The sequence below is a fragment of the Rana temporaria genome, chromosome 8 (genome assembly GCF_905171775.1).
Source record: "Rana temporaria chromosome 8, aRanTem1.1, whole genome shotgun sequence".
NCBI classification, from domain to species: Eukaryota; Metazoa; Chordata; class Amphibia; order Anura; family Ranidae; genus Rana; species Rana temporaria.
The window spans coordinates 88,417,712-88,431,497 of NC_053496.1; the positions used below are offsets into that span (position 1 = coordinate 88,417,712).

At 43.0% G+C, this 13,786-nt stretch overlaps 1 protein-coding gene across 3 annotated transcripts in view; it reads right to left on the reverse strand.

Annotated features, from left to right (window-relative positions):
* HERC4 (HECT and RLD domain containing E3 ubiquitin protein ligase 4) overlaps positions 1 to 13,786 on the reverse strand; it is a 99,136-nt gene that overhangs the window by 66,707 nt on the left and 18,643 nt on the right. For all 3 annotated transcript variants that reach the window (XM_040362164.1, XM_040362163.1, XM_040362162.1), the window contains exons 4-7: positions 13,190 to 13,266; positions 9,782 to 10,003; positions 3,619 to 3,710; positions 3,363 to 3,493 (exon numbers count right to left, since the gene is read on the reverse strand). In XM_040362164.1, coding sequence (XP_040218098.1) covers positions 3,363 to 3,493; positions 3,619 to 3,710; positions 9,782 to 10,003; positions 13,190 to 13,266 — 522 coding nt within the window. The remainder of the gene's footprint in view (positions 1 to 3,362; positions 3,494 to 3,618; positions 3,711 to 9,781; positions 10,004 to 13,189; positions 13,267 to 13,786) is intronic.

Below are 13,786 nucleotides of genomic sequence, written 5' to 3' on the forward strand. Positions count from 1 at the left end.
GGCCCTTTTGTGCGAAAGGCCGAAACCACCTTTAGAAGCACCACCATGTAATCCTAATAGAGGATCAAGCATGGCGACATGCAAGGCAAGACCGCCAACTCAGAAACCCTTCTGACAGGAGTAATGGCCACTAAAAATGCCACCTTCCGAGATAGTGTCAAGAGAAGAATCTCTCTGATGTTTCCAAAAAGGAAGGTTCCTGAAGAACCGAGAGCACCAGAGTCAAAAACTCATGGGGGAAGAGGTGAACCAAGAGGGGGGAAGTATATGACAAACCCCTAGCACAAAAAGGTACCCACCAGGGAATGGGCCGCAAAAGACCACTGACAAAAAACACAACCAAGGCTGAAATCTGCCCCCAAACGATGCTTAAGGCAATTTTTAGATCCATTCCAAGCTGTAAAAACAGCAGGACCCTGGACACCGAGTACGTTCGTGGACGTCACCCCATCTCTTCGCACAAAGAGACATAGGCCTTCTAGGTGTGATGGTAAATCCTCCTGGAAGGAGACTACCTTGCTTTTAGCATGAGCGAGATGACTGAGACGGACAGACCCCGGTCTCTTAAAGTCTGGCTTCCAACAGCCATGTCGTGCAAGCGAGCGACTGTACCACAGGAGGAAGTACAGGACCTTGAAACAGAAGGTCCTCCCGCCCTGAAAACCACCAGGATACATCCGCCACCAGGCGCCCAAGATCGGTGTACCAAGGACACCGAGGCCAATCTGGAGCGATTAGAATCATCGGGATCCCCTCGGCCTCCACTCTGTGGAGCAGCCGAAGGAAGCAACTACAATGGCAAGAAAGACATAAAGTAGCCGGTACAGGGCCACCAACGCGTCTGACACGTCCGTACAGGGATCACTAGACCTGGCCACGAACTCCGACACCTTGTGGTCTTGACGAGCGGCCAGGAGATCCATGCCCTGTGAGTCTCACCTCCTGCAAGGGAGCTGAAACACCTCCAAGTACAGAGACCAGTCACCCTGGTCCAGCATCTGGCGACTCCGGTAGTCCACCTGCCAGTATACCTGATGGTAGACCAAAGCCACGGCTGTGGTGTTGCCCGGCCGAATCCAGATCGGGTGACCCTTCAACCACGAGGAGAGGCATAGCCTGATCGCCCAAAGTACTAGGACATTGATCGGTAGACAGGAGTCCACTAGAGTCCAGAGACCCTGGACCGACTGGACCTGCCAGGCCCCCCCCCCCTCAACCCATGAGGCTGGCGACCATCGTAATCGTCGTCCACTGAATGGGAAGAAATTACTTCCCGGACCGAAGAGTCGGGGATCCTAGCCACCAATTCAGAGAGACTGAGTAGGTGGCTCACCAGATCTGATGATCCAGAGACAAAAGAGATTTGTACCACTTGGACAGTATCTCCCACTAGAAAACATGTGTGGAACTGGGCATACGGTACCGCCTCGAAGGAGGCTACCAACAGGCCCAGGACTGGCATGCAAAACGGATAAATGACCGACTGCATGAAGCCAACACCCTCACTGAAGAGTCTGCAATTTCTCCAGGGGAAGAAAAACCTTCGCCACCGAGGAGTCCGGATCAACCCTAGGTACTCCAAACGCTGAGTCAGTGGACCTCCCCAATCGCAAGAATCTCTGTGACTTGGGCAAAATGGGACATGCATGTATGCGTTCTTGATGTCCAAGGACGCCAGAAAGTCCCCCGGATGGAGCGCAGCTACCACCGAATGAATGGATTCCGTGCGGAACTACCCATCGTTCACAAAAGGTATTTTATGCCCTTGGACCCCCAAATCAGTGTCCAAACTCCTCTTTTAAAGAGACCCCAGCAGTAAAAAGAAACACACTGCAGTCCCCTCAGTAATAGGGCCCCCCCCCTCAGTAATGTAATGCAGATGAGGGAAAAAAGAGCAGGGAAGGGAGGATAGGAGGACCCCGAACCCCAGGAATGCCCAGCCGTACCAACCCACCGAAGCAGGAGGGACTGTACTTACCCGTCCAAGCAAGGACTCACTGACGCATTCCTGACAGGGCTACAACCGCAATGGAGGTAGCCGTCGGCCCGGTCCACTGTGGGTGAGACAACATCACAGGCCAGTCATGTGTGGACCTCGGAGCAAAGCTCACCAGCCACCCCAGGAGTCATGGGGTATGTCGTGGCAGACCCAGCCTCTTTGCAAAGGTGTGCTCACGCTCGCTGGCCGGACTGAGTAGACTACAAGAATCTATATATCCAGCCTGTCTCTCAGCCGACAGTTGATAGAAGATGGGCCCAAAGGGAGCCATATGTCCTTCTCCTTTGCTAGGCAGAACGAAACGGAGGCTGCATACTGCAGGGAGGAGGGTTATGTCTGGAGGGACCGCCCCCTGGGCGGGGCTGTTCAACTCTGTTAAAGTAACATGTATTTAATTATGTAACATGTTTCTGCCTAGTCCTCTCCTGTAAACAGGGAACATAACCCACTTGTCTAAGATTTAAGGAGCTGTGTCCGTCCATGGACGATAAGAGAAATAGGACATAGAAGATCCAAGACTGCTAAGCAGTTAGAATCCTAAATCAGGCAAGAATGGAAAACCATTCCTCTCCCAAAACTCCAGCAACTGGTCTCCTCAGGTTCCAGGTGTTTACAGAGTGTTAAAAGAAGAGAGGATGCTACACCGTGATAAACATGGCCTTGTCCCAATTTTTTTTTTTTTAAATGGTATTTTTTCTCAGTTTAAACATTTGATATGTTCTCTATTGTAAAATAAAATATGGGTTTATGAGATTTGCAAATCATTACATTGCAGATTTTACACAGTGCCCCAAATTATTTGGAATTGGTGTTGTGGAATGACCTACAAAAAAACATCTTATGTAAATCTGCTGATGCCAAGTGGCAAAAAGTCAATGACAAGATTTTTTTTTTCCAAATTAAAATAAACGGTGTTCTTGCACAGAGGAAAAGGTTAAAATAAACCATACCAGATGAAAATGAATTGCAGAAAGATTACTACACTAGCCAAGAAAGACAAAATATTTAAAGCTAATCTGACCAGAGTCTGCCAAAATTAGTTTGACGTTGTGTAACTGGACATCCACAATAATACTATCTGCTCTGTCTGTCTCACCATTTGTATGTATGGGAGGGTGCACAGGTATCGTTTACAGGTGAAGGTTGTGTTTGTTAGGCAGTCAAAAATAATTTACTGTAACTAACCGAAGCATAAACTTTTAGCATTTAATTGTTATGCCATGATGTATACAACATGGAAATTATGAGAAGTTCTTTAAAACATGAAAAAAAAGCATCAGTACCTTTACAATCTTTTATCTTTATAAAGTAAATCTAATCAAGTGGTTCTAAGCAGTCATATTACTGGTTTGGAAGTAATTACCTGCCACATGTGATCTGTGTGACAATGCTACCCATGAGCTCAAACACCTTTCTGGGGTTGATTTCATGATTTGTAGAATTGTGGCCTAGTTGCCCATATCCTCCAGCTCCAAAGGTGAACACGCCTCCCTCCTATTCAAAAGAATCAATCATTTACTACCTGTGACCAATATGAAAGAACAGATTTTACAAAGACAATGTCAGTTTCTCTTTTTATACCTTTATTGCAGACATAATTATCTTGTTAATTATTGTACCTTAGTAAGTGCTGCAGTGTGATCTTCTCCACAGCAGATATGTACAATCTTCTGAGAGCGCAGTGACTTGAGAAGACATGGAATATATCTGTCTGCAGGAAAAAGACATTTATAATTCACCAAAAATCAGCTATAAAATGTTCATGAATCACATATTCAATTCAATCACAATTACAGGATACGTTCGTGTACAAACTAAGGTCTGTCGGCATGGACCATAGGGTGAGTACATGGCTTGAAAACTGACTACAGTGCAGAGGTTAATGATAAATGGGGAGTATTCAAATTGGGCCGGTGTGGAAAAGTGGGTTCCCCCAGGGTTCTGTTCTGGGTCCAATTTAATTTGTTTAACGACCTGAAGGATGGGATAAGCAGCTTAATCTCTGTATTTGCGAACAATACTAAGCCAAGCAAAGCAATAATTTCTCCGCAGGATGGGGAAACTTTGCAAGAAGATCTGAACAAATTAATGGGGTGGGCAACAACATGGCAAATGAGGTTCAATGTAGAAAAATCTAAAATAATGCATCTGGGTGGAAAAAGTATGAATGCAATCTACTCACTAGGGGGAGAACCTTTGGGGGAATCTAGGATGGAAAAGGACCTGGGGGTCCTGTTAGATGATAGGCTCAGCAAAGCTAACAGAATTTTAGCATGCATTAAAAATGGGATTAACTCCAGAGATAAAACGATAATTCTCCCACTCTACAAGACTCTGGTCCGGCCGCACCTGGAGTATGCCATCCAGTTCTGGGGACCAGTCCTCAGGAAGGATGTACTGGAGAGAGTCCAGAGAAGGACAACAAAGCTAATTAATGGACTGAGGATCTCAGCTATGGGGAAATACTGCAAGCACTGAACTTATTGTATCTGGAGAGGAGACGCCTGAGAGGGGATATGATTTTAATATACAAATACCGTACTGGTGACCCCCACAATAGGGATAAAACTTTTCCGCGTAAGGGAATTTAATAAGAAAAGTGGCCACTCACTAAAAAGAGAAGTGAAGTGGTTTAACCTTAAACTGCATAGAAGGTTCTTTACTGCAAAAGCAGCAAGGATGTGGAATTCCCTTCCACAGGCGGTGGTTTCAACAGGGAGCATCGATAATTTAAAAAAAACTATTCGATAAGCACCTGAGCGACTGCAACATACAGGGATATACAATGTAATATTGACATAAAAACACATACACACAAAGGTTGGACTTGTGTCTTTTTTCACCCTCAATAACTATGTAACTATGTGTACGTGTGTGCGTACATACACGTTAGTGTACATGTGTGTGCGTACACGTGTGCAAGTACACTATATTTAGACCAATGCAAGGCAATGACAAACTCATTGCAACCAATTTGTACAGTAGACAAGCAAACTATCATAATTATTTTCTTTAATTAGACCATTTCAATTTTAGTACACAATAAATTATCCAATTCAGTCGCTGTAAACCAGAGCTATGCAGCCAGCAGATCTTTTAGATGTTGTGGACTTACAAGCAAGCCCCAATAATAAAAATAAGTAAAATGATGGCCAGGAAGTTACCACAGCATGCTAGGATTTGTAGTTCCACCACTGGTAAACATTGTGGTTGTGTAATAAAAGGCAAATATGATACATATGCACTGCAAGTGCAATTGCCCCAGAGCTTAGCAAACGAGAAAGTTTCACGTTGCAAAAAATACCAAATCACATAAAAAAAAAAAACAGCATTGTTTGTTTGTACATGATCTAAATCAGCAGAGCTTCCCCTCAAATATAGAGCAACTGCACTTGCAGTTCACAGTATATTTGCCTTTAGTAAACCAACCCCATTGTTGTGTTTATATTCTAAATGTGAATACAAAAATACAAGGCACATTCTTTTTTAAACAGATAGTACAAGTCTATAAACTCATGTTTATGCTGGGTTCACACTGGTGTGATGCGGGAAACCCTTCGATTCAGTGTGGTCTTGCAATGCCCTCTGGTTCACGCTGACATCTGCGAACCGCTGGGGGTGTCAATGAAAAGACACCCCAGATCGGTTTGCAGATCGCAGTGCGAACACCCATGTGATCCAATTCCAGTGCAGACCAAAAAAAATAAAACCGTGTTTACCTGATCCGACGACGGATGTAAAAATAGGATTTTTCTCAGTCTGCATTATCGGACCATAGCGAGGACCGATAAAATCGGGTGTCAGCGGATGTTCATCTGCCGACACCCACTATCCCATAGGAATACATGTACAGTGATGAAAATAAGTATTTGAACACCCTGCTATTTTGCAAGTTCTCCCACTTGGAAATAATGGAGGGGTCTGAAATTGTTATCGTAGGTGCATGTCCACTGTGAGAGACATAATAAAAAAAAAAAAATCCAGAAATCACAATGTATGATTTTTTTAACTATTTATTTGTATGATACAGCTGCAAATAAGTATTTGAACACCTGAGAAAAACAATGTTAATATTTGGTACAGTAGCCTTTGTTTGCAATTACAGAGGTCAAACATTTCTTGTAGTTTTTCACCAGGTTTGCACACACTGGAGGAGGGATTTTGGCCCACTCCTCCACACAGATCTTCTCTAGATCAGTCAGGTTTCTGGCTGTTGCTGAGAAACACGGAGTTGTAGCTCCCTCCAAAGATTCTCTATTGGGTTTAGGTCTGGAGACTGGCTAGGCCATGCCAGAACCTTGATATGCTTCTTACAGAGCCACTCCTTGGTTATCCTGGCTGTGTACTTCGGGTCATTGTCATGTTGGAAGACCCAGCCTCGACCCATCTTCAAAGCTCTAACTGAGGGAAGGAGGTTGTTGCCCAAAATCTCGCAATACATGGCCCCGGTCATCCTCTCCTTAATACAGTGCAGTCGCCCTGTCCCATGTGCAGAAAAACACCCCCAAAGCATGATGCTACCACCGCCATGCTTCACAGTAGGGATGGTGTTCTTGGGATGGTACTCATCATTCTTCTTCCTCCAAACACGGTTAGTGGAATTATGACCAACCTTCCGTGCCATGCATGACTTCAAACCATGACGTCTTAGTGTATTACCAACAATAACCTTGGAAACGGTGGTCCCAGCTCTTTTCAGGTCATTGACCAGCTCCTCCCGTGTAGTCCTGGGCTGATTTCTCACCTTTCTTAGGATCATTGAGACCCCACGAGGTGAGATTTTGCATGGAGCCCCAGTCCGAGGGAGATTGACAGTCATGTTTAGCTTCTTCCATTTTCTAATGATTGCTCCAACAGTGGACCTTTTTTCACCAAGCTGCTTGGCAATTTCCCCGTAGCCCTTTCCAGCCTTGTGGAGGTGTACAATTTTGTCTCTAGTGTCTTTGGACAGCTCTTTGGTCTTGGCCATGTTAGTAGTTGGATTCTTACTGATTGTATGGGGTGGACAGGTGTCTTTATGCAGCTAATGACCTCAAACAGGTGCATCTAATTTAGTATAATAAATGGAGTGGAGGTGGACATTTTAAAGGCAGACTAACAGGTCTTTGAGGGTCAGAATTCTAGCTGATAGACAGGTGTTCAAATACTTATTTGCAGCTGTATCATACAAATAAATAGTTAAAAAATCATAAATTGTGATTTCTGGATTTTTTTTTTTTGATTATGTCTCTCACAGTGGACATGCACCTACGATGACAATTTCAGACCCCTCCATGATTTCCAAGTGGGAGAACTTGCAAAATAGCAGGGTGTTCAAATACTTATTTTCCTCACTGTATATCCATGTTTCATCCGAAAATGGATGGATGAAATACGGACATATGGTCCGCACGTGTGAAAGGGCCCTTAGAATTTGCAATTTGTATATGTGTATATCTCACGTTTGAGCTGCTGCTATTTTCTTAAAAAATAATTGTCTTTGGTCAATAGGTTTAGCGCAGTATTTTTTCATTTATTTTTAGGTTTAAAAAGTGCAAAACCCAACAGTGGAAGGATAAAAGCTCTTTTGCTGCTGGTTAATAATATGTAAATAGACGTTTTATTTTTATAGGCGGGTTTCTAAACCAGAGTTTCGCTGAAAAGTCCCCAGGGGTTTCGCTGTGTTCTACCCCTCAATCACAGCCAGCTTACGGGTAGGTTGCATTCCCACGTTTACCGCGCATGCAGAGCAGTGCAGGGAAGCAACAAGTGTCTGTGCTGTTCCCTGCAAGCCCCTCCTCCCCTTCTGTCCATCCTAAGTGCTTGTATGTGACATCAAATTGGATGGTGAAGAAAAAAGGGCCGGCAGGAAACAGTGCGCCACAACAGGAGAGACAGAAGCTTCCCTGCAGAGGTCTGCATGAGAAGGAAGCTACATCATTACTAAACTGTAAACTGCTGCATTCCCTGTACTGTGCCCTGCAACCCTACCATATAATGTGCCCTGCAACACTCCCATATAATGTGCCCTCCTGACTCCTGGTGCTCTGCCCTGCAACCCTCCCATATAATGTGCCCTCCTGACTCCTGGTGCTCTGCAATCCTCCCATATAATGTGCCCTCCTGACTCCTGGTACTCTACCCTGCAACCCTCCTACATAATATGCCCTCCTGGCTCCCTGTGTTCTGTCCTGAAAACCTCCTGTACCCTGCAGGCTCCCTGTGCTCTGCCCTTCTAACCTCATGTACCCTGCCCTAATGTCTTCCTGCGCTTTGCCCCGCTAAACTCCTGTACCCTGTCCTGCTGGCTCCCTGTGCTTTGGCCTGCTAACCTCCTGTACCCTTCCCTGCTTGCTCATTGTGCTCTGGCCTGCTAACTTACTGTACCCTGCGCTGTTGGCTCATTGTGCTCTGCCCTGCTAACCTCCTTTACCCTGCCCTGCTGGTTCATTGTGCTCTGCCCTGCTAACCTGCCCTGCTGGCTCATTGTGCTCTGCCCTGCTAACCTTCTATACCCTGCCCTTCTGGCTCATTGTGCTATGTCCTGCTAATCTTCTATACCCTGCCCTGCTGGCTCCCTGTACACTGCTTATCTCAAGTTTGATCCAGAATTGAGCATCTGTGCAGAAAAAAACGAGCACAAGTTTCACATTTCACATTAAATAGGTTTTTATATTTACTCTTATATAATGCCATTTCTAAAACAAAATTGTTTTATCAACAGCTCACTGATTACACAAATACTTCATGAACTGTAAGGCTCCATGCACACTGAAGCTGATAAACTGCAGTTTATTGGCATTTTGGCTTTTTTTTTTTAAGCCCATAAACTGAATTCTATGTTAGCCTATGTGCCCATGCACACATGGGCGTTTAGTGTTAATGAGCTTTGGAGTTCATTGGCTTTTTAATGAACGCCTGAAATTTGCGTTCAAAGTGCAGTTTTTCGACGAAAAAAAAAAAAAACTTTGGCGCCAGAGTTTTTTTATCCATTGAAAAAAAAAAAAAAAAAAAAAAAAAAAAACAACACTGAAAAACGCTTATTAAAGCTATTGCAAAAACGCTAAAAAAACGTTGAAAGGCTCCCTGCAAAGCTACTGGCGTTTTTTTATAGCTTTAGTGTGCATGGAGCCTTAATCTGAATATAATTTCAAGAGTTTATCAGTTACAGGATTTTATCCCCTATGCACATATCATTTTACAGACAGTATAATCAAATAACTTTTCTCAGTAGAGAAGGCGAGTGTCCCTGTCCAACCATTAGTAGTGCTGTTCTGCCCGAAGACCCATAGCCGTTAGCCATTACAGTGTCAGAGGTTCAAATACAGGAATAGGACAGAGCATCCCTACCCTGAAGATTTCTTCAGGATCCAGCTGCCTGCACAACACGAGATATACTTCATTATAGGCAAGTGATGTGATTAAAGCTGTAGAAATTTTTAATGAAAAAAAAAAAAAAAAAAAGGAAACTTCATCTTTAAGAGCTGTTGGCTAATAAGCAAACAGAAAAAAAAATGTATGTAACCCCTCATCAGATAAAATTGCTATTACTTTATATTTAACACGCACAGAAAACAGGACAGATGACCTGTAAACATTTCCTGTAGGTTGCATACATTATTCCATAGCTGTACAGGAATTTTCATGTCTACTCCATGTCTTGTGTATGCAAGGCATTTTATTAACAGTTGTAAGCCATTATTATTATGGTTATTCAAACATTGCATATAATATGTAAATTGTAAAATGTATGTCTTAGTATTGTATGTAAAATACTGTCTTTGTATAAAAATACAGTCTTACCATTGTCATCATTCAGACCAAGCTGACCAAATTTGTTCCGCCCCCAACCAAAAACGGCACCCGAGAGCGTCAGTGCAAAACTGTGGGCACCTCCAGCAGCAATCTGGTGAAAAGGGATCCCCGATAAAGATTTTAAGGGTCTGGGAGCCGTTACATTCTTCTGTTCATAGCCCAGACCAAGCTGGCCATATCTGTTCGATCCCCAGACAAAGATTTCACTTTCTGTAGTGCAATAAAACACAATATTTGATAGGCAAATATTTACACGGTTTACCAAACAAAAACTAAACATTGAAATTTACAGATTAAGCCCTGGTTCACATTGGTGAAATTTGACATGTCAAAATGGCTGTATTTGCCAGCAATGGCATCGTCCTAATCGGTGCGATGCATTTGCGGCGCTGCAGCGATTTCAAAAAGTAGTTTCTGTAGTACTTTTTTCAATTTCAGGGGGCGATTTCCTTTGATATTTGTGCAAAAACCCACACAGATGTCTGTGAAATTGCCACTGAAATCAGGACTGACAGGCGGGAGTGAAATCGTGCGAGTTTGGCTTAACCACTTGCCCACCGGGCCTATTCTGGCACTTCTATCCTTCATGTAAAAATCACAATTTTTTTGCTAGAAAATTAATCAGAACCCCCAAACATTATATATTTTTTTTAGCAGACATCCTAGGGAATAAAATGGCAGTCATTGCAATACTTTTTGTCACACCGTATTTGCGCAGCGGTCTTACAAGCGCACTTTTTTTGGAAAAAAAAAAACACTTTTTTGAATTAAAAAATAAGACAACAATAAATTTTGCCCAAATTTTTTATATATTGTGAAAGATAATGTTACGCCAAGTAAAATGATACCCAACATGTCACGCTTAAAAATTGCGCCCGCTCGTGGCATGGCGTCAAACTTTTACCCTTAAAAATCTCGATAGGCGACGTTTAAAAAATTCTACAGGTTGCATTTTTTGAGTTACAGAGTCTAGGGCTAGAATTATTGCTCTCGCTCTAACGATCGCGGCGATACCTCACTTGTGTGGTTTGAACACAGTTTTTATATGCGGGCGCTACTCGCGTATGCGTTCGCTTCTGTGCGCGAGCTCCTCGGGACGGGGCGCTTTAAAAAAAAAATGTTTTGTTTTCTTATTTATTTTTATTTAGTTTATATTTTTTTACACTGAAATAAAAAAAAAAAATTGATCACTTTTATTCCTATTACAAGGAATGTAAACATCCCTTGTAATAGAAAAAAGCATGACAGGTCCTCTTAAATATGAGATCTGGGGTCAAAAAGACCTCAGATCTCATATTTAGACTTAAATGCAAAAAAAAAATTGAAACTGTAATTTTTTCAAATGACAAAAAAAAAAAATGTTTCTTTTAAACGCTGGGCGGGACTGATGTTTTGACGTCACTTCCGCCCAGCAGAGCTATGGGGACGGGTGGGGGCGGTTTTTCCCTCACTCGCATCCCCACACAGCTGCCGAACAGACCCGATCGCCTCCGCCGCTACCGACGGCTCCGGTAAGCGGCGGAGGGCACGGGAGAGCGGCGGGAGGCCCTCTCCCATCACCGATAACGGCGATCTCGCGGCCAATCCGCTGCGGAGACCGCCATTATCATTAACAGAACCGCCCACTGAAGAGATGGATATCTCGGTTGTGGCAGCAGCTGCTGTCGTTACCGAGATATCCATCTTTAAAAACATGACGTATTTTGACTATGGGCAATGGGCAAGTGGTTAAGCTTGGTACACACAGGCCAAATATCAGCCGATTTAAAAGAAACCGCCAGACATGCTGGAAAACCAGCATCCGATCAGCACTGGAAGCCAATGGCTGCAAATGCTGACCGGTGTGTTCTGGCAGGGGGGAGTGGACTTAAAAATTATTTACACGGACTCATCCCCTACTCCCTTTATATTATCCCCTACCCCCCAGGCAGCTCATTGAAGTCTATTAGGACGCATTGGCTGCACGGACACAGCCGTTCACCCTAATGTGACAAGCATACAGGCGAGTCGTACTAACTGCAGACTAAGCAGCTTATTCTCGGTATATGGGCCTCAGAGCCCAAGTGACTAAGGCATTAGGGCTTGTTTACCCCATATACAATTAAATGCATTTTTAAACACGTTATGAATGCATATGCAAGAACAATTTAATCAATGCATACAATGAGCCTAGTTCACACCATTGTGGTGATTTCACATGCATTTTAAAAAAGTACAGCATGCTGCATTTTTTTTTTTAGCATCAGAATGTACATGAGCACACTGCCAAGGCATGTAAATGCAACTCAGTGAAGTACCCATAGGGATGAGTTTACATTTGTATGTTTATACTTCTCCCATTTATGTTTTCAACCACAGTACATATTTTTTTTATTAATGTTTTGTTGTAGACCCAAGTGCACCCGCCCCTGAAGAGTGTAATTTTATATACATGAAACGCGTCAGGCTAACTAGATGCACCTACTCTGTAGATGATCTATTGATTTTAATATACTGTATGTACTAGATTTCTGTGATCTTATTTTGTTTCCACATGGAAGATCTTACCATTCTATGAGCCTGCCATGCTGCATTACTGTTTTCACCATACAAACACATGATTTCATATTTACTCATTGCATTTATGTTATGCTTTTTGACAATAAAAGGTATCCTTTTCAAAACTACTTATCATGTGGTCACTTCCACCCACCTCATTCAAAGCCCCAAAAATCCCCATGTAAAATGTGCACGTGGAACTGCACATTGAACACACGGAGCCCCTAACCATTGTAAGTGTAAAGTTTATGATCAATAATAAGAAAATACTAAACCAATACAGTTATGTATCGAATAAGAAAAGATAATGAAATGTATTTTTAAATGCAACTAGTCTACCTGAATTTAAACTTGATATCAGTTGATGTTATTCCCCTGTACAGTACAACTCACTCAGACAGAGAAACAGATAGCTAATCAGGTGCACTGCATACATGTGCTGGCAAGGTATATGTAGACAGCAAGTGAGAGCAGGGGGGTAATCTCAGTCTGCTGCTGCTCCTTCACTGACCACTTGTAGGCTGAATGCAGGGAAGTGACTAAAGTAGAAAGCGAAGTAGTGGTACTAGTAGTAGTAGTAGTAGTAGCCTAAACTTTGTCTAGTTTTAGTTTGTATGGGGAAGGTTTAGAACCTCCGTCAGGACAGCAATAAATATCTGCCAGAGACTCTAAACATTCCTTGCCACCCTAAATTGGAAAAAGTGTTGTCTACAGATACATTTTAACATGCCAACTGTAGCTGGACAAATATCATTGGACATAAACACAACACAATGGCTTGTAGTGGTGTGTTGATGAAGAAGAAACTGAAATTATCATTGGACATTGTAAATGACAAGGAAGATTGGAACTCATTACCTCTAGAGAGGGCCATTGAGTGATGGTACCCACATGTCACCTGCACAATCTGGACTTCAGACAAACTCTTTATATTTCTGGAAGAAACAAAAATTAATTCAGACACAAATTTGGCAAAGTTGAAATTGGCAATAAAGTCCAACGCTGGGAACCAAAAACATTCTACCTTGCAGTGTGGGTTAACTGTTTATTGTAGGAGAGAGTAAAAGCCCTTTCACTTAGTTGATCCTATGCTTCCCTAGCAGACGGCAGTCCCCTATGCGCTTCAGCAGTGTCATTATGTCCAATGCAGGTTATGGGCCCTGCATTAATCTTGATGACATCAGGACCTTAAATCAGTGGAGCATGGGGGAGATATCCACTCCTCGATAACAGAGCCAGTGCTAAGTAAATCATCTTTTCTATGTCTCCTAGCCTAAACAAGCAGTTAACCCTTGCAGTGCGGGGGCAGAACCCACCAGAAGGGAGAAAGTTTCCCCAGAGTTGACTTTAGGTACTTCAATCCACTGTACTCCAATATTTAAAAAAATTATTGCTGGATTTAAAGTCCTACAAAACAGCAAGTTGAAGGCGCCCATTCACACTTAAAGTGGAGTT